This window comes from Pavona decussata, unplaced genomic scaffold (genome assembly GCF_977016875.1).
Source record: "Pavona decussata unplaced genomic scaffold, jaPavDecu1.1 SCAFFOLD_128, whole genome shotgun sequence".
NCBI classification, from domain to species: domain Eukaryota; kingdom Metazoa; phylum Cnidaria; class Anthozoa; order Scleractinia; family Agariciidae; genus Pavona; species Pavona decussata.
Window position 1 is genome coordinate 2,417,389 of NW_028145542.1, and position 20,777 is coordinate 2,438,165.

The window sequence follows — 20,777 nt, forward strand, 5'->3', positions numbered from 1 at the left end:
TTCCGCGGGTTTTTCTGCGCGAGAAGCGCGTTTACCCTTTTTCCACGGCATCAAACGTTTGTGTCCCATAATTCCATGCGCCTCAAGCATCACGCAACATTTTCATCGTGGATGGAAGGATGTCGGAAGAGATGTCTCACCGACGTGCTCTTCATTTTGTGTTTAAGGTTGGAAATAGAAACGGAACTGTGAAATTCTATCGCGAAATTCTTGGAATGAAGGTAAGAGATTAGAATGCATGTATTGATTCTTCTGAATAATGTATTCTTTAGGTAACATGGACCTGTGGTCACGCCTAGCCTTATTCAATATTTCAGTCTTTAAACTCAAATGGAACCATTCATACTCAAGAAAAAAGAACCAGAAATAACATCCGAATGAAATTGAAAAAATAAAATATTAAATAATAGTGATCGGCTCAAAAGGGTTTTTTTAGCCGCGTTGGTGTACGTGTAAGAAGACGCAATTAACACTGGAATTGAAAATGCATTTTGTGATTGCATGAACCGGAAATAAAAGCTGCAGGACACCTTTATTTTTATCTCGAATTTTTGCATGGTTACCTATCTTGATTTTTTGCATGCATGCAACATATTCAGTAGAAACGTTTGGAACAAAGTTATCCAGTAGAATTTTCTGTAGGTGAAAAATGCCTTTTGTCATAATATAACTCATACACCGGAGACCTAAATTAAAAAACTGCCTTCTGAATGAAGTTCAGTTCACTGTTCTTATTACTATTAAGGCTGATTTAGACGGTACAACTTTTGCTTACGACTGTCGCTTGCGATTTCTAGAGCATGCGCTGCTTGAGTCATGCAAAAAATCGCACACAACTCTCGTCATTCAACATTGCCTATACCTTCGATTGTCATAAGTTTTTAAAACATGTTTTAAAATCCTACGACATTTTTTATGATGTACACAACAGTCGTAGGCGAGTTGTAGGTTTGATTTACACGAAACAATTTGTGCCTTAGGCCTGTTGTAAGCTTGTTAATAATAATAATAACATTTAGTGTTGCATGCGACAAGGTCATACCTTGTAAATCGCCCTTATATAGTCCTTAATAATCTTTTTAGACCAGTACTCCTATATATGTCAACTCTCAGTCAAAACCTCTTGTAAAATTGTGGAGTGATATTAACTATTGTAAATAGTTAATTTATTAACAACCTTTCAATATCATGCACACTATTCTGGCATGCGCATGGGAGGAAGGGATGGCATTGTGGAGTATGCATTCTTGTCATGCCTTCAGCTGGGTTGTTATGGAGACTGTTACACAAATCCACTTTGGCTTCAAGTCTGTTAAGGTAGATCACATTTGATGAAGCATTTTGCTGCCTGGTGACTGTTTTCAATTTATTACTGTTTTGTATTTTAGGTTTTACGCCATGAAGAATTTGAGGAGGGCTGCAAAGCATCATGTAATGGGTATATAAAAACATTTACCTTGAATTTAATACCTCAGTGCCTTAAGTTATAACATTGCATGATTTCCTAATTTGTCAGTGAAGCATTCTGATGATGTTGTTTGTTGACCTACGTTAAATTCTTTTTCTCATTAATTTGTTTGGGTTCTTTGAAAAAAACTTCTCACAAATCATAGCTATAAATAGACCTACATAATGTACCTGAGTTGTGTGTGTTGACAAACATGGAATTGAAGCAAATTCTAGGATAGTTGCTTTCAGCTATCCTAACAACAATGTCCTTTAGATTTTTAAGATAACCAAACATGGTCACCGGTAGGAAACATTACTAACATACTTTGGTCTCTCTGAATACTACCTCAGATAGCACAAGAGGTGTAAAAATTGTTTTGTGAAATAAACTCATAACATATTAACAAATTATCTCTTTCGGCCTGTAGTGAGCCCATTATTTAAGTGACTGTCATCAGTAACTTGTCCTTACAATGTCACTACTTGATCAAAGACAAGTCAAATAGCCCACTTTGAAAATGAGTGATGGCCTGGGTCGAGAGTAACTGCCCAAGCGATTGTGGGATTGTTTGGGGGGGGGGGGGGGGAGATGCTGAATGCGAAGATAATAGCCAACGTCTCCCAAAACCTTCCCACAATTGCTTGGGCAGCTATTCTTGACCCAGGCTATCACTCTTTTTCAAGGTGGGCTATTCTCCTTGCTTATGAAGTACCATTATAATAAATATACAGGAAGCAGTACTGTGGAGAATATTTCTGTTGATATGAGGGCTTAACTTATTAGTGTGTTTTTTATATTCTTAATATTGAACGGCAGGGGTCGTAAAGGGCTTAATTATATTTCAAACTTTAGCTTGATTGTTAGGTTTTATCAAAGATATAAATTTCTCAAATGAACTGTCATTAAAGCCTGATATCCCAGTATGAGGGCAATACAAAGAAAAGAAATGTTTAATTTTAGATTTTCTTTGGATTGCCGTCTTGTGTGGAATGTGGCCCGGGAAAGTTCATTTCAAGGAACTTACATCCATTCTGCAGCAAAATTTGGTCATTTTTACGATGAATACTTTCTTTATTGTCAGACCTTATGATGGGAAATGGAGTAAAACCATGGCTGGGTTCGGATCTGAGGATGATCACTTTGTGGTTGAACTGACGTACAACTATGGCATCAAAGAATATCAACTGGGAAATGACTTTCAGGTATATATTGGACATTTTAGAGTGCAACGAACTCAACTAGGGCCACCGATAAAACCAACACTTTGAAATTTAAAGAAATGTTCTCATTTTTGATTGGTTTACAAACTACCATAGCCAGACTCCTTTGTTGAAAATGTGACCTGTGATTGGCTGATCAATGTTGGGTGGCCCCAGTTGAGTTCGTTGCACTGTAAAATAATTATATTATTTTAGTTGTTATTGGCTTAAACCTCCTAGAGAATGAATATATAGTTGGACCAACTTTTTAATGAGCGAGCCAGAAGCTTTCCCTTGGAAGTTTACCATTTGGTGGGTGTTATCTTCTGTAGGGTGTTACAGTTTACTCCAGGACTGCTGTCGCTAATGCAAAACAGTATAACTACCCAATTACAGAACATGGAGATGGTTGTATCACTGTTAATGCTCCTGGTGGCTACAAATTTACATTGGTAGATCAGAATGTTGCTGGTGGTAAGTGAATTAATTATTGGCCAATTAGGTTGCAGGGTTTGTGGAAAACAGGCAAAGATATCTAATTTTCTAGTTGTACAGTGTTATATGGAGGCAAGGTGCTTTCAAGCAGACTTTCAAAGGGAAGATTGGAGGTTACACTCTGCATTATTTGCAGGTGTATAATTGGGTAGCATTTAATGACGTCAGTGAAACCCTCTAAAAGTACTATGGAGTAACTTTAGGATAGATGAGCCTCTTAACAGGTGTTCTTTAACTATTTTTCATCTACCCTGTCTCATCCCACCCCCACCCCCACCCCCCCCCCCCCCCACTTCCATTTGACGGAGAATGTTGGGTCCTAATTAGCGCCCAGCAGAGGATCAAATTGTTTAAAATTGTGAAACAGACAGTTTCTATTCAAGCCCTTCTGTTCACTTCCACCTGCTTTCTTACATCTGATTCAAGCCTGCTGCCTAACAGGAGTCCAGTAGCCTGGGGCGCCCAAGAAAATGCTCTGTGCGTGCAAATTTTTTGCAGCAGCACAAAACACTAATTTTTACCTAATGATTAATTGTTATTAATAATTTTCTGATTACTGTACATACATTGTGTAAATTTGTATTCTGATTGGTTGCTACTGAAGGTGGCTCACAACGGTTTCCATCACTTCCATTCAGGAACAATATGATCGATCATTACAACCACTCTTTATAAGTAAATACTACAATAAAGGTATGAAACAAATGCCTTAACATTGGTAACAAAAAAAGCTGTGGTCAGTTTTTTTTTTTATAAATAGGTTAACATAGCAGCAATAAATTAACTCCTAGCAGTGACTTGAACTTAATCTTGCTCAGCTGTCGAACTCATTGGAACCAGCATACTTTCTAACTATTTCTGGTATAGATATATCAATACATGGAACAATCTCCATCCTTCATTAGTTGATTGTTATTCAGTGTATAGCTTTAAAGAAAGCTCTGTGAAAGTCACTTACATAGGAACTCATTTCTATCAGATATTATGTAACATTAATCGTTTGATTAGTGAATTATTACTCCATATAATATATTATATAGATATAATATAGTATTTTATTACATATAGATTTTATATTATAATATAGTATTTTATTACATAAAGGTTCTATTTTTGTAGTTTTTTTTTATTATTTTTTGGATTTTTTCTTTTTAAATTTAAGGGTACAACTTCAATATGGGGATTTGGTTCTTCTTTGTTGTAACCCTTAAATTGAAGTTTGTTTTTTTTTTCTTCAAAAAAGTTGTTATTAAAAAACCTGTGAAAACAGCCCTAAGAACTAGTTCAGTGACTCCTATTTTTACCATTCAATTGTAATCAGCATACCAAGACAGTTTTTCCAAAGCTTAAAAAAAAAAATTTGTAGCCAAGGATTCAGAGCGAAAAATTTAAAGGGGCTCTGAACCCCCCCCCCCCCCCCCCCAACAATTTTTAAAACTTTTCAAAATTGAAAAAGTTGCATTTTGGCATGCTGATTACAATTTGATAGTAAAAACTGGGGGTCATATCAAGCTCCAGCCATTTTCACTATGGTAACTTATAAAACCGAAAAAACAACTGTTAATGACTATAACTTAGGCATTTGATTCATACCATTATTTTTTTATTAGCTGACAAAGAGTGGTAGTATTCATCCAGCAAAGTTTAAGTGCTGGAAAGTGCTGGCAACCGGTAGCAGCCATCTTAACTTGGGCTTGTGGTCCGCTCTACTAGCATAAATTAACATTTAGTTTGGAAGTAAAACATTTTCGTGGATAGTAATTAACATGCTTTTCGTTCAGATGCCTCAAGTCATGTCATTATAGATTTCAGGTGAGAAACACCCCAAAATAAGAAAATCACAAAAAAATCAAGTGTTATGTTGCGCTAAGCATTGTCCTTTTGAAATATTAGGAAAGCTACATTGTCGCATAACTTTTCTTCAATGTAGTATTTGATGTTTCCACTTGACAGACCCAGTAAAAAAAGTTGCCATTGGAGTTTCAAACCTCACCAAGTCACTAGACTATTGGAAGAACTTACTAGGAATGACAGTGTTTGAACAGACAGACATGAAAGCGTTATTGGGTTATGATGCAGATAAGTGCAAGCTTGAACTGATTCACCTTGGACACCCAGTGGACCATGCTACAGCATTTGGACGCATTGCTTTCTCATGCCCTCGCGATCAGTTACCAGCCATTGAAGGTGCAGTCAAAGAAGCTGGTCACACAATTTTGACTCCACTCGTCAGTTTAGATACGCCAGGAAAAGCTACGGTGGAAGTTGTTATCTTGGCTGATCCGGTAATGATCCCTTTCCACTATAGCCAAGCTTAAAATATCCATTGTCTCAAATGATTTCTGTACATCACTTGTGGTTGGTAGTGAGAATTGAGTGGTAATGTTATGGCCATAGTTGAGGTGTTCAACGTAGTTTTAAAAGTATAACAGTAATAGGTCTTGTCACGGTTTTCGACGCCATTTTGACGAGTAGGCAAACACGTCTTCAAAAAATACAGGGAAATGTATGGAAAGTTCAAAACACGACTGCACGCAGCTACACAGCTACATCCCTCCAATTTTTTTCTTAAAATCCTTTTCCTAGTGCCAAAAGTTTCCAATTCATGAATTTTTCAGAAGCGATGTTTGATGAAAATTATTTGACAACGTATTTCCATACAAACACTGTTATTTCAAGACGTGTTTGCCTACTCGTCAAAATGGCGTCGAAAACCGTGATAAGGCCTGTCTCAAGTTCCTATGTCTTAAAAATTACTCATAGACGTATCTGAAAGGTAAAAACAAGTGCATACCCATTCCGTTACGGGAGAATTTGTCGTGACTGAGGTTTGACCTCTCAAAAACGCATCGTTAACGCATCGTAAGGGTATTGGCTCAAATTCTGAATTCACTTTTTTTTTTCTTAATTTTTTTTTTTTTATTTATAAGCTTCGCCATAGGAGAAAAAAACAAAATGAAGAAACCTCTGACAGGAGAGAACTCACAGAACGATATGTTCCAATAACGAGACTCCTTGTGTAAATGAAATCACATCATAATAATTAAGTATTGACAACTAATTAACAACACATTTTAACTAATAATACAGGTAATGATCTGCTTTGATGACATTTTATGCAGACACTTCTGAACGTTTGAGGTACTGCGGGATCGTACACATTTAAAGTCAAATCTAGGTAGTATGCCCTCAAATTAGTTTTAAATACATCTATAGATTTTGTATTGTCCCTCAAGAAGTCTGGAAGTGTGTTAAATGCTCTTGAGGCTCTTGAGTAAAAACTGTTCTGGAACGTGACTTAGCTTTAGGTATATCTAGTAATATACTCTTAGTTGGAGCAGAACGCCTTGTAACTCTAACAGGTTGAAATATCTTAAAATTGGTGTCAGAACTATTAACAATAGATTTATAAGTGTAGACTAGATCCAAGTATTCATGCCAATAGTACAGAGGGATAAGGCCTGTGAGTGTTAGTCTGTTTTTATATGAGATTCCAGTCCTGTAGGGTAGTGAGAGTATATATTTAGTTGCACGTCGTTGTATTCTCTCGATAATTTCGATCAGTTTGACTGACTGCGGGGCCCATACTTGTGAACTGTACGAGAGGTTGCTCATCACTAAGGCTGTATACAGTGCTTTGCGAGCAGATTGATTTTTGACCTCAAGTGTCGACCTACGAATAAAACCCAGCATCCTATTAGCGTTAGAGGCAGCCGCTAGTACTTGACTGTTCCATTTCAAGTCCTTACATACTAATATCCCGAGATCCTTTTGAGCATCAGTACGTTTGACTGGTGTATTTTGAAGTAAGTAAGGTGTTTCCACTAGATTGACATTTCTCGTTGTAGACATCACTGTACATTTAGACTGGTTGAGATCCATCCTCCAATCATGACACCATAAAGTGATTCGATCGAGGTCTTCCTGGAGTAGTCGTCCATCATCAGTGTTCGTGATGGGACGGTAGCACTTGGTGTCATCCGCGAATAGTGCTACGGAACTATTGACAGTGGCTATGGCCAGATCGTTGACATATATTAGAAACAATAATGGCCCTAGGATGGACCCTTGAGGCACTCCAGAGGGAACAGGGAGAATGTTTGATGTTTTACCGAGAACAGTTACTTTCTGAAATCTAAAATGTAAATAATCGGAGAACCAGCAGAGGAGACTGCCATTGATGCCAAGTAGACGTAGCTTTTTCAGGAGAAGCTGGTGGTCAACTCTGTCAAAAGCTTTCGCAAAGTCTAAATAGATGGTATCAACTTGCACTCGTTTATCAAGCAGCTCACCAATTTCATTCAAGACTTGAAGAAGCTGCGATGTGGCTGATTTTCCCTTAAGGAAACCGTACTGTAGATTGTGAAGCTGGCTAGAAATGTGCCCAATAAGATGATTGTATAGACAACGTTCCAAGACCTTTGAAACAAGAGGTAATAAAGAGATGGGTCTGTAGTTGGATACTTCACCAGGAGAGCCATTTTTGTGGATTGGTATAATATTTGCCACTTTCCATGCAGCTGGAAGTTTACCAAGCTGTAAGCATTTTTTGAAGATTGTACACAATGAATTAGAAATGCACGGTGCACAGTTTTTCAAAAGTTTCGCCGGGATCTTATCGGGACTAGTTGCTTTGTTCACATCTAAAACACTAAGGGCGTTGAGAACCTCGGCAGGAGACAAAGAGAGCTGAGAAATTTGTAGCGGGCTATGTGGTTCGAGTAAGTTGGATGCTTGAAAGTCCTCATACTCACTGGTTGAGCAGGGTGGATTGAAAACTGAGTAGAAATAGCTGTTAAATAAGTTATAGCTGTTAGGCATAGCCTGCGAGCAAGCTCTCCCTCACCCCCAAGAGAGCTTGCTCGCAGGCTATTTTAGGCAGGAGGATTTGAACCAGTGTCTTTGTTGTACAAATGCATTGTCCGTTCCGAATATTTGGTTTTATCAAATGAGTTGATAACTAAAGGTAATCTGTCCACCGTAATGAGATCCTGGAGCCAACGTTTAGAGCGCAAGCTCTTCGTCTGAGCGAATCAAGGAATTGTGGCTTGTGTGTGTTCATATAGTGTGCTATATCAACAGTGGAGCTATGACATTGGTAGAAGCATGTTAACGTGAAAAACAAGAAAAAATTATTCGGTGACACATGCAAGTATTTGCTTTCTATAACCAAACTTTGGGCAAGACATTATTTGTTACTGCTGATAATTTAGTCAGTTGAAATAACGTAATTAATTTAATGGGAAGCTGCGGGGTTTAAAATGGTATTGAAACCTTTTCACATTATCAGCGATATTTATTTTCCATATCATTCTCGTTTGTAATCGAATAATTTTTCTTTTTTTATCTCAGGATGGACACGAAATTTGTTTTGTTGGCGATGAAGCGTTTAGGGAATTGTCCAAAATTGATCCTGAAGGAGACGAGCTTCTGGATAAATTAAGTACGACCTCCTGCTTCAGCCATCTATAAATTGACTGTGTTTGACGAAGGATTCACTTTACAGTCCGTAGCGGCGTCAGCTCCGTTGTCGGAAGAGATCCGTGAAACTAAAACAAAATCTAAATGACTCACAGGTTCCACAAGGCTGAGAGGTTAGTAGTAGGTTATGAGTGGAATTAAGCCCCGTTAGTGTCGAGGTAAGGTCGAGGTGTCGAGGTAAATCATTGCTATGCATAAGCGTCGAGTCCATGACGTCATCTATTGTTATAACCTAGGGAAAAAATGCGTTCCTGCATACTAATAACTGTCTTCCTCCATACTAATTAAGTGTCTTCCTGCATAATATTAAGTGTCGAGGTTTACTAATGAGCGTCACTCTTGCACAAAGGAAACAATAGACATGCCCAGGCTTGCCCGCTCTATTCCCACCCTGATTGGATCTTAAGATTTGTATGGCCAGTTTGAATAAAAACGCGCTTTCTCTTGGTAGCGTCACTCTTGCAATCGCTTTGCTGGGAAAATTTATCTCCGATATTTCAGGTTATTCGTGACGATTATCGATCATTACCGTTAAAAAACAAAACACACACGCATATATACACAAAGTGGCGCTGAAAACTCTATATTTCAAGTTTGTTTGACTATTACAAGACCGTTTTCTCCTACCTATCTCGAGGAAATAAAAAACTATTAAAGTCACGCACCGTTAGTCAGTTAATTATGCGGATCCACGAGTCTTAAGTTGCATACAAATTAGTTCAGTTCTGCTGGAAAAACCCAAGGGAGTATCTTGACGCATTAGTATATAATCAATTTTATATAACTTAACAAGGATCAATTAAAACACGCGACTTATAATTGCTAGCAATAGAACCAGACAAGAGATACCGTTTAAAAAACTTTATTAAAAAACAATGAGGAAAAAGAGTCAAATACTCAGCGATTTGAAAGGAAAAGGAATGAAAATGAATCATTTGACTGACTATTACAAATCCGTTTTTTTCCGTTTTATTTCGAGGAATAATAAATATTCCTTCCGTGTCTACACAATTTTCCTATGGCCTCTAAGCCAAGAGTTCGACTTTCTTTGTTTCTTGCGGTTTGCCTTGTTCTTTGAAGTCGGTCTTTTAGTTTTTGCTTTAAAAGAGGCCTCATTTCTCCGCTGTCTTGACAGTTCGTACACCGTTTCTTGTGTCTGTGCTGGATTGTGAAAGTGATTTTTTCCGGAATTATCCGCTTCACTTTCGTAAACGACGACTTTAACTTTAGGTTGCAGTTTCGCCTCTTGTAAATACTGTCTTCGCTGTATGTGCCCTAACTGATGAACATCCGCGAGATGGTTAGCTAATCTGACAAGGTATTTAGCCCCGCACGATGGAATCGGACAGTTTCTGCAAACTCTCTTGTAAACCATGTTGACAGTTTGGTGACTGAACACAAATGACATCTTTTTCGCAAATAGTCAGGTCATATAGAGTGTCAGAGGGGCCAAACACAGACCAGAAAGGCCATAACCAGGCCAAACACAGGCCTGAAAGGCCATAACCAGGCCTGAAAGGCCAAAACCGCGCCAAAAGGGACAAAAGGAGACAAACGGGCCATTTGTAGTTATATGTTTTTTTATTATTATTATTATTATTATTATTATTATTATTATTATTATTATTATTATTTTTCTCAGACACACGCGTGGGTGTCGCGCGTCGCTAGTCACGCAACAGCTCTCAACTTTGGAATCATCATCTTTATTTAAAAGTGTCATCACAAATAACAGTGTTTAATTAAAAAGTTTTGATCTTGCTTTAGTAATTTGTATTTCAAATTTCAGATTTTTTTTAAATTTTTTTACAAGTTTACTATTATTGTTATAGTATTATTTTCAAGTCATCAATCAACACACTTAAAGTTTGCTTGTTTACAGTTTTATTGAAATGCAACAATACAAAGGTCCCGGAAATAAAAAAAAATTCCATAACATTCATAGTAGGTTTAGTCTTGATCTTGTGGAATGGGCTACTTTTCGTACAATCGATTGAGTAAGAATTTCCGCTTATCGATAGCAAGTTCCGTCGATTCCAACCAATCAAATCCTTCTGTGTCTTTAAGCTCTTTTTGAGTTTCCATCACTTTTTTGAAGGTGGGATCTTTTTTCATTGCACGCATCCATTGTAGATTCTCTAAGAGCACTTTTCTCAGCTCTTTTCTGTAAACAGGAACGAGAGCATTTACGGCTTTACTACGAGCCACATTTTCTGAATCGCCGTTTTCTTGGTATTGATTGATCAAAGCGTTAAGCTGGGTCTTGTGGCGGTTCTCGGCTTCATCAAGAATGCGTGACCACGGCTCTAAGTTTTCTGTTTCTTCTTCTTGGGAAGACTCCGTTCCTTGACTAGAAACTTCGCTTTCTTGGGAGAAATCGCTTTCTTGGGAGAAATCGCTTTCTTCATTGTCTTCATCATTTCCAGCACCTTGTTGCAGGTATAAGGTATAGTTTGTGCTCGTCATCTTTGGTTTGAACCGCACGCCTTCTGACAGGAAACTAAACTTCAGAAAGTAACGCGTCTCTTTTATAGAAAATTGATGAAGGCGGGGTTACTAAGCGTTCTCCTTCATAAATAAAAGAAGACCAGAAAGGCCATAACTAGGCCAAACACAGGCCTGAAAGGTCATAACCAGGCCTGAAAGGCCAAAACCACGCCAAAAGGGACAAAAAGAGACAAACGGGCCATTTCTAGTCATGTGTCTTCATTTTCTCAGACACACGCGTGGATGTCGCGCGTCGCTAAGTTTTAATTGTCTTATAAGCTCTCTGTGATAATTCCCTTGTTCCGTTCATGGTTTTGAAACAGGTCGCTAATAGTTTCCGATATTCTATTTCAATATCACCATTCTACACTTTTTCGAGGGTGTTTGGGGTTCCAACAGTAAACTTGCTAGCCATGTTGTTAAGGAACTGACGGTCTGAGAATCGAAGTCGATGAAGATTTCGCATAAAATAGATTGCGTGTAGCCGGTTCGGGTATTGTTATCGACACTGACTCTGGGACTACCCAATCAGAGTAGGTGTTGGATATGACTTATTGTTTCTCAAACAAAAGACACACGAGATAATTCACATGCAAATTTTAGAGCTCGAGTCAAAGATTTGTTAAACATAATTAGTGACTAACGCGGTGTAAAGATGAATAAAACTTTATTTCACTCAAAAACTTTAACAATCTTTCAAAGGATCTCAAGACAGCTCTATTTCTACAAAGACGGTAATGCAATATTTTTAATTCGAACAAACAGGAAGATCTTGGTTCCTTATATTGTTAAGTTTGTCTCCACTTCAGTTGGGAGCTGCGAAAGAAAAGAACTGCAACTTAGCTGAGAATCAACGCTTTTAAGAAAGCAACAGATCGCAAAATTCCATTTGAAAGATCAGAACTGACCTCGATTTCCTGTAGAGTCAAGTCAGTGAGCCTAGTATAAGCCATCGGAATCCATTCTTCGGGAAGTAAAACAGATTCAGTTAACATCTCCCAATCTTGGACAGACACACAGGCGTTCAAAGCAGCTTGAAAATCATCAACGTTCAAGAAAGCCATGTTCACAGTTATGATAGCGATAATCGTAACGAATAACCTGAAATCTCGGAGATAAATTTTCTCAGCAAACGGATTGCAAGAGTGACGCTACCAAGAGAAAGCGCGCTTTTATTCAAACTGGCCATACAAATCTTAAGATCCAATCAGGGTGGGTATAGAGCGGGCAAGCGTGGGCATGTCTATTGTTCCCTTTGTATTAGAGTGACGCTCATTAGTAAACCTCGACACTTAATATTATGTAGGAAGACACTTAATTAGTATGCCGGAAGGCATTTTTTCCCTAGGTTATAACAATAGGTGACGTCATTACCTCGACACTTATGCATATCAATGATTTACCTCGACACCTCGACCTTACCTCGACACTAACGGGGCTTAATTCCACTCATAACCTACTACTGAGGTTTATTGTGCCAACTCTTACAGCAATCCTGTGTAGTAGGACATGTTGGGGCGAACGCTCTAGTAGGTTCTGAGTTAAACAGCAACAATTGTTCTCGTTGTTCCCGTCGAATTTCTGTGAGCCTTATGGAAAATTACACGGTATAAAAGCTAAGGACACGTGACAGCTAGCGGAAATCTTTGTGACGTGTTGCAGTTACAATAGGGAAAATATCGAAAAATTCTACGAAACAAAACTAAGGCCCGCGGGTGCTGTTACACAGTCTTTGGACTGTGGGCTCCAGATCACGGATTTAATTTGAACTAAAAAGTGTTGCTGATTAGGAAGGGAGAGTGCAGAGGAAAAACTCTCGGATCAAGGACGAGAACCGACAACAAACTACAAAAACTTACGCCAACCAGTCTTGGGATTCAGTAAAACCCGGTATACACCAGGCTGGCACAATCAATCAATCAGAAATTAAACTTGCAATAACGACGCAGGCAATTCATCGCGGAAAAACGAGCTTTTGACGCCCGTTTAACGTTGCCTACTTAGTAACCGTTACTTCTTATTCATGGCAACCCAACGGTACATTTCGGTAAATATCGGTGAGGAAGGCCTTCATCGCCTCAGAAATTCCGATTAAGTTTTAAAGAAAATCTAAATGTTCTCCGGCAGAATGTCAGCTCAAAAGTTCTTAACACTACAGACTAATTCCTGTCGTTTTCAGAGGAGCAAATATCTTGATAAAAATGCGAAGTAAGGTCAGCTAGCATTTTCGTGAAGCCAACAACAGCTCGTAAATTCTGGAAATGAGATTCTGTTTCCTAAAACTTTCTCTGGCTTAAATTTTCAACTAAAGCATCCAAACAGATCATTCGTAGAACTGTATTTGCTTTATAACACACTAAAACATGTCTTTAAAAGGCCACTAAACGATCTGGGAAAGCAGGGTAACATTAAGTGCTTTGCTTTAATGTTCTCGTTGGGTTCCGTCTACTGATTAGTTGACTGAACAACAGCATCGGGCGGCGCCTCCCCGTGTAGGCAACTATATGGAGTAACTCCATGGGGTGGTTCTACGAACTAATGCGTGAATGTTGACATTGTTAATTTTTTTCTTGTGTTTTTTATTTCTAGGCGATGGCTGAAGATAAAAGTGATGAGTGGTTTTCCAAGGTTGCTAAACGAAAAAAGTGGACTTTATGAAAAGTTCTCGCAGGACAGAGCCGTACTTGGAAGGATACAAGTCATACAAGTTTAAACTAAAACGTCAGTCTGTATTTGTGATATCTTTGCAGTCCGCCTGCAAGGAAAGTAAATGAGTGATATTTTACGGTATTCACCGACACTGAGGTCGATAGTAAGTTTTAGTTTTGGGAAGACTCATGAAAGGAGTGCTAAATCGCGCCCTCAGTCGAGGAGAATTTGAACGCTTTAAATCTGACCCATTGTGAATATTTAGCTTGCCCAGTTCATCCGTAACACGATAGTCACAGGCTGAGCATGAACTAGTTCCTAATCAGAATGATGTGGAAGAGAGGTCTCTTAAATGTGGTTAAAACAACTGAAATGGTGTTAATCCCACTAGCGATATATCGATCATAGTTATAATCATTATCATAAGTTTCTTATGATCTAGTGGGACGCATAGCTTAAAGAGCAACACGCACATAACCGCAAACATAGTTGTTTTTGTTATGATTATGATTATGTCGATCATAATCGCCGTTATGATTATGTTTTGAAGCGTCGCCACTGAGAGGGAGCTTTGGCAACGACGACGGCAACGGCAACCTAAACGTCACTATTAAATAATTCGCGTTTTTTCAAACGTCGTCGCGTTTATTCTGACTCTCCTCAAATGTCAAATGTAGGTAAAACTTCCCGGAGTTGAATTCTTGGAAACCACACCCAAGTCCGAGGTACCGGCCCGACACCTCCAATTTTTCCCTTCAACTGAACTTGTGCTTTCTTTTAGCGAGATGGCATTCACCGAGGAACGATTTCCTTAGCGACGCTTTATCACATAAGCGCAGGCAAAAGTAGAGTCGAAGAATCGATTGGTATTGGTCAGTTCAATACCTATCAGTATTTTAATGGGTATCGATTGGTTTTGAATTTGGGCACATGAAACAAAATATTGTTTATAACAAGACAGTGAAATATATTGTTTTGAAAAGTTTATCTAACCATATAGTTAAAAATGGGGTCAGTTACTGTGTTTACGACGACAATGGCAACGCTGCAAAATAATTTTTTCGGGGTGGGGGGTGACAAGGATTGCGTAGTGTACGCAACATGCTTCCTGCAATTGTCTCCCAACACCGCAACATATCCATCTTATCCAAATCAACACCCTACACTTTTCTTTGCCAGGGCGGAAAGAGCACGTACACGGACGAACCGTTTAAGAGCTCGGCTGGTTTATAAATGAAATAAATTAAAAGTTAAAGTAGGAATTTCAGTGGAATCCACGGAGTGGCTCTTCTCTCCACTGTTTCCAGGTCGAATTGGGATTTGGAAATGTTGGTTTTTGTGGAGGGAGGAAAACCGGAGCAGAGATGAGAACCAACAACAAACTCAACCCGCATATGACGCAGAGACCGGGAATCGAACCCGGGCCACATTGGTGGGAGGTGAGTGCTCTCACCAGCGCGCCATCCCTGCTCCCACATGGTTTTATTCAACACAGAACAATTTGTAAACCATTTTAGTGGAAACAGTTGGCAGTTGTTAATCAATACGAGTTTGATGTTGAACATCAAAAAGGACAAATTTTCCCCCCAAAGAACACAAACCCACCAATGGTTGACACCAATAGAACACGACCTCAAGGTGATTCCCCTGGGGAATATCAATATAACAGTGGCGGATGCTTGCCTAAGGGTTTTAAAAACGTTTGGGATGGTTCAATTTCTAAAATGACTAAATTAGAGTTATGCTGGAAACCTTTTATACGAAATTTTATTTGGCGTGACATCGAATTAAAAGCAAGCGCACAAGAAGAATTTCTGTTGCCTTTTGAAGGCGTTTCTTTCAAAATTTCCCCTGGCCAATAGAGATTTAGAATAACGTTTACGTCAAACGGCAAACGCGAGATTCGCGTTTGTTTTCTTAAAAAAAAGGACATAGATGAGAATAGCGCAAACGAATTCTGACCTTTGATGCTAACGCAAAACTGTTCAATTTTACTGAGAAACTGAAAACAGCGAGCGGCAAATATGGGGTAAACATGGTCACGTGGTCATTTCTGCGTTTGCCGTACGCAATTCTAAATCTATTACAGAGATTTAGCTTCGCGTTTACGGCTAACGCCACACGGGAAACGTCAAGCCGTTGTTTGTTCGAAAATGCATAAACTTGTGTTTCTCGTACTCACTTCTCTCTCTTTCGTGTTTGCTCGATGGGCTGTCGCCGACTGGATGGAGATAACCTTAAACCAAAAAAGCTTCATTGTTTTTCATCAAAGAGAAAAATTTCAGCCTGGCGTTTGCCGTTTGCCGTAAACGCGATGCTAAATCTCCACCAATGTAAATTTAATTTGGTTTGATTCTCGCCAATTAACAAAAAAAAGGAATTTTGAAAAATAAACTGTAACGACATAAATATCTGCAATCTTAAAAACAACTCCAGTGACCACATAGAAACATGCATTTACTGTCCCAATAAAACAGATCTAAAATGATCTGTAAATGATAGGTAACATCCATCAGTAATTTCCACAGTAAGTCAACCTTTGCATGCAATTCCTTCTTGGTGGGATCACTTGAACATGTAGATTTTAAGGAACGAAGGTTCCTACATTTTTGAGTTTGTGAAATTTCCAAAACCTTTCTTCAAGACCTTTTAAAGTTTTCCACAACATTTAGATGACCAGCTGGTTTACAATACAGTCGAACCTCCCTCTGCGACCACCTCTCGTAAGCGACCACCAAGCGACCAGATTTCTAAAATATCAAAAGTTTCCAAGTCAAATACGAGACCGCGACGACTTTTAAGGCAGAAAGTTTGGAATTTGTTTTGTTAAGTCAAACGACACAAAAGATTCAAGTTGTAGCTATAATGAGACAATCGGGTAAGAATCAGGAGCAACCATTATGCGGTTTTGATCTCGAAATTCGAAGTAAAAAAAATTTTGTAGCTACTAAAAATTATTATATGGGTTTGAATGAGAATTGGCGCATGGGGTCCGTCTCTGCAGTTACAATATACTAATGGAAAAAATTTGGCCCCCTATGGTCTGAATTTTGTAAACCAGCTCCCGTAAGCGACCACTCAGTCTTGACATTTTTGGTGGTTGCTTACGGGAGGTTTGACTATTATCAAACCTATCCATAGCTAACACGGTTCACAGTTCTGTTCCCCAACTTGCTTCATTTTCTCTTTCCACTTTTCCATTCCAAAGGAAATCGTACTAATTTGCTCTGTATAAAAGTCACCTTCTATGACTTGCAATGATTCCATTAAATTCCATGACGTTCCAGGCATTGAAAAATCTTAATTTCTTATTCTAAAATTTTCATGACCTCTAAAATAATGGAAAGTAAAACAAAATCAAGGAATAATTCACACCCATATAAAATGGGTAGTGGAATTCATTAATCTAAGGAAACTATATTTCACGATTTAATCACGAAATAAACTTGCCCGGTAAATTCTTTCCAGTACGAATTGTTGTACAAGTCAATTATAATTAAACTAAAAAAATGTGATCAACCAACGTCCTAGTTATTTACACTAAGATAACAAGCTTTTGCTGACAAAACAACTAACTTACTGTTCTCTACGATTGTGTTACCTATCACAACCACTATTCGTATAGCGCCAAACAAACAAAAATTAACTATTTCGTACTTTCAGAATCATCCTTAGCATTTCATTTTTGGTTATTTAATTTACAGTGGAAAGAAGTTTCGATTTCCGCTGCTCCGTCGGGCTCGTTTCTCGAAAGTCCAGGTAACTTACCGGGCCCGATAAGTATATTTTTAAATGTTTTTACGCCGATTACACGGTGATTACAGACATGGTTCTTGGCCAATGTTTCATAAAATTAAAAGATTTAAAAATTTAATATTCAAAGCTAACAAAAATTGATTTCTGTTAAGAAGCATATCACCAAAGACACTTGACTTGAGAAACGGGCCCCAGGACTTCCTCCTCGAGAAGAGGGGAACGCAGGTCCGTTTCCCGAATAGCAGTTGGTAATCGAGCCTAAGTGGAACGAGGAGCCTGAACTCTTATAAAATACTACTAAATCCTACTACAGTCCTACGCGGTCTGTATATTATTCCTGGGGTTGATTCTTGTCAGACGTGATCGCACTGTTTTCAGTTTCTTCTGGATCTTTCTTTACTATTGTTTCAGCGGGTTCTTCCTCCTTAACTTTGTCTCTGACTTCAGTTCGAGCCATTGCCTCTCGCTTCAGTTCTAAAAAAACAAAATGAATACTGAGTTGGTGTGGCCATGTTTGCAAGTGCACATGGAAATTTTTTATTGGCTAATTGACATGTTGCCATACGGCGAAATAATCTTTTTGTATTATCGTATTAACATGTTGGCATTAATTATCAAGGTGTACCTTAGTTTTGACAGTAAGTGTAACGCTTTTTAAAATTTTATCACTTGTAAATAATTTTAGGATTGATTTTTATTACGGATATGCTGAATACAATAATACAATTATCATATCTTATCTATCTGCAATTATCCAGTGGCCAGCAAACTTCACTGTCTACATGGTACTGACAGCTCTCATTAACATCCTAGTTCTTAAAAATACGTGAAATTTGAGTGAAAATTTAAAGTACAAATTTCATATTCTTTAGAGATTTTGCTACCTGGCCTAAAACTCATTAAGACAATTTTTATGGTCAAAAATTACACCAGACAGTTACTCCATGAAATGGTCATCATCACCACCACCACCACCACCACCACCACCACCACCATCATCATCATCATCATCATCATCATCATCATCATCATCATCATCATCATCATCATATTTAAAGGGGAAGTATCATGGGGTTTTTGACCTCTTTTCTTAAAAATGGTGAAATAAGACCTTCACTTAGCTACAAAATAATTCTAGAACAACGAGAGGAAAGAAATCAACTCCATTCTTGAAAGGAATTTCTCTTGGCTTGTTCTAGCGCATTTTCGAAACAAAAATGCGAGAACTTGAAAAAATTAGCCTAACATTTTTCAAGTTTCAATCCATTCTGACCTACTCTGTCTCTGACCAGAGGCACTAATCAACGGTTTTATTGCACTGGGCCCAGTTGCTCGAAGCATGGTTAGTGCTAACCCGGGTTAAATGCCATGACAACCTATAGGTTTTAATACCTCTTAACAAATGGTTAGCGCTAACCATGCTTCGAGCAACTCAGCCCACTGGAGTGATAATTTATAACCAAACTATACAATTATTTTCTTGTTTCTGTTGACAGACAAACGTTTTTGACATCCAATTCTCGTCATACTTCCCCTTTAAGTGATAACCTGTGAGAAACATCTCTCAACTCCCCACGAAGAATGTACCCCCACTGACTTTTTCAGTACCAAACTGCTTTTCTCAGTTTTATACTAAGCTTACTAATGGAGTATCACGGTCTATCACAACATTTACCAACAACAATTTCAAGGGCCAAAAAATCAAAATACTGAAAAGGCACAATCCAAATCTCTATATGATTTCTACTCTGCTAGCGGAGGTTTCTTTCTGTCAAGTCTTTTAGCATGTACCAAGTTGTTCGCATCTCTGGTATTTCGCGTAGTCGGCTTGGGGAAGTAAACAAGCAGACTACGCGAAATACCAGAGACGCAAACGACTTCGTACATGCTTAAAGACTTGCCAGAGAGAAACCTCGGCTACCAGGGTGGATGATTTCCAAACTTTTTGGTTAAGTATTGACACTGCTTACTTCTCATGTGGTTTTTCATCTTCTCCAACATCTTGAACGGAACTTTGAAGCCTTTGATTTCCTCCAAATTAAGACCTTCGTTGTTTCTGTTTCAAACAATCACAAGCAAGATATTTAACCGCGGGTCAAACGTACCAAAATAGGAAAAATCCATTCAAGACAAGGTTTTTCCTTTGAAACCATTTGCAATAAATACCCGCGATTAAGGGCAAGATTTCCGCTTTTATCACAAGACAAGGGGCAAAGCAGCCGATGAAACATTGCAGCAATGTTTCCTGAAGGAATTTAAGGCAACATGAAAAAATTAGGTGAATCTGAGCGTGTGTGGCATTGGGGAAATACCGCAAATATCTGCAAAAATCTCTGAGCAGAAAATTTACACTGGGACATCAAGCATGCAGTGCAAATTCCTGTTTCTACTACAAAGAGGTTTGACACTTGAATACCTTTTGCAAACATGGTGTTATCGTTCGTATTACAGGCCTAAAAAAGCTACTCTTCTAATTTAATCTGACATCACAAAACATTAATTAAATCCGCCAATTTATTGTTAATTCTTATGCTGTTATATTGATATAGACTTTGACTAGACTTTGCACAAAAACATCAACCAACTTCTGTGGCTGTACAACAGACTTTGCGTTTTCACTTCAGCTTATACCTTTTCGTACCAGACTCTTTAGGAGAGACCAAGCCCTCATCCTCCATCCCCAATGACTGCTTAGCAGATTCACTACTGATGAGCTCGTCAAGTCTTACAAGATATTTTGGGTTGCCACATAACTCATAAATAACTGGAATCTCAAGCCCCACGCTGTCACCTCGGTTGATCCCCACACCCCGCTAATACGGACACTAAACGAAGTCCCGAGGGTGTCCCCTATAACGAGAGTTGATTGTAATCTTATGTTCCTCCGTCCTATTTGTAAGATTACCATGCCTGGAACGTTTTATTATCATATTTCCCCATTCTGAAGTTGGTTGATGTTTCAAAGTCAATATCAATATAACATAAAACTAAAAAGTGATAATCATGCCACTAACCTGTAGTCCTCATGGCTTGCCAGCTTCCTTATGTCATTTGCTATCATGAGAAAGGCCTGAAAAATAACAACACTGCTTGCACACTCTTGGACGTCATTTCTTCATGCTCTGACAGCCAAGTTACATTTGCCAGCTTAGCAATTTACTACTGGTAAAGCTGTCTCTTTTAAGACTTACCCGGTACCAAATCTCAAAGTTGTTGACTCCACATTATTCAGTTTGGCTCAACTAGCTACACTGACATTT

General features: G+C 38.5%; 2 protein-coding genes across 4 annotated transcripts in view; one reads left to right on the top strand and one right to left on the bottom strand.

Annotated features, from left to right (window-relative positions):
- Positions 1 to 20,777, bottom strand: part of LOC146468936 (deoxynucleotidyltransferase terminal-interacting protein 1-like) — a 120,273-nt gene that overhangs the window by 85,308 nt on the left and 14,188 nt on the right. For 2 of the 3 annotated variants that reach the window (XM_085124027.1, XM_085124028.1), the window contains exons 14-16: positions 20,532 to 20,587; positions 19,488 to 19,573; positions 16,202 to 17,991 (exon numbers count right to left, since the gene is read on the bottom strand). In XM_085124027.1, coding sequence (XP_084980153.1) covers positions 17,849 to 17,991; positions 19,488 to 19,573; positions 20,532 to 20,587 — 285 coding nt within the window. In that variant the 3' untranslated portion in view covers positions 16,202 to 17,848. Of the gene's footprint in view, positions 1 to 16,201; positions 17,992 to 19,487; positions 19,574 to 20,531; positions 20,588 to 20,777 lie in introns of those variants that run through there. The other variant, XR_014867350.1, reaches the window with a different exon arrangement.
- LOC146468946 (glyoxalase domain-containing protein 4-like) lies at positions 70 to 17,025 on the top strand. Its single transcript, XM_085124029.1, has 7 exons — positions 70 to 221; positions 1,389 to 1,438; positions 2,532 to 2,652; positions 2,982 to 3,123; positions 5,098 to 5,429; positions 8,497 to 8,583; positions 13,702 to 17,025. Exons 1-7 carry the CDS (start codon positions 120 to 122, stop codon positions 13,768 to 13,770), a joined length of 903 nt encoding a protein of 300 aa, XP_084980155.1. The 5' UTR covers positions 70 to 119; the 3' UTR covers positions 13,771 to 17,025.

Coding starts and splice junctions, on each gene's coding strand:
- LOC146468946 (XM_085124029.1), top strand. CDS start 120: ATGTCGGAAGAGATGTCTCACCGACGTGCTCTTCATTTTGTGTTTAAG. Junction 1,439..2,531: donor TGCAAAGCATCATGTAATGG/GTATATAAAAAC, acceptor CTTTATTGTCAG/ACCTTATGATGGGAAATGGA. Junction 5,430..8,496: donor TTGTTATCTTGGCTGATCCG/GTAATGATCCCT, acceptor TTTTTATCTCAG/GATGGACACGAAATTTGTTT.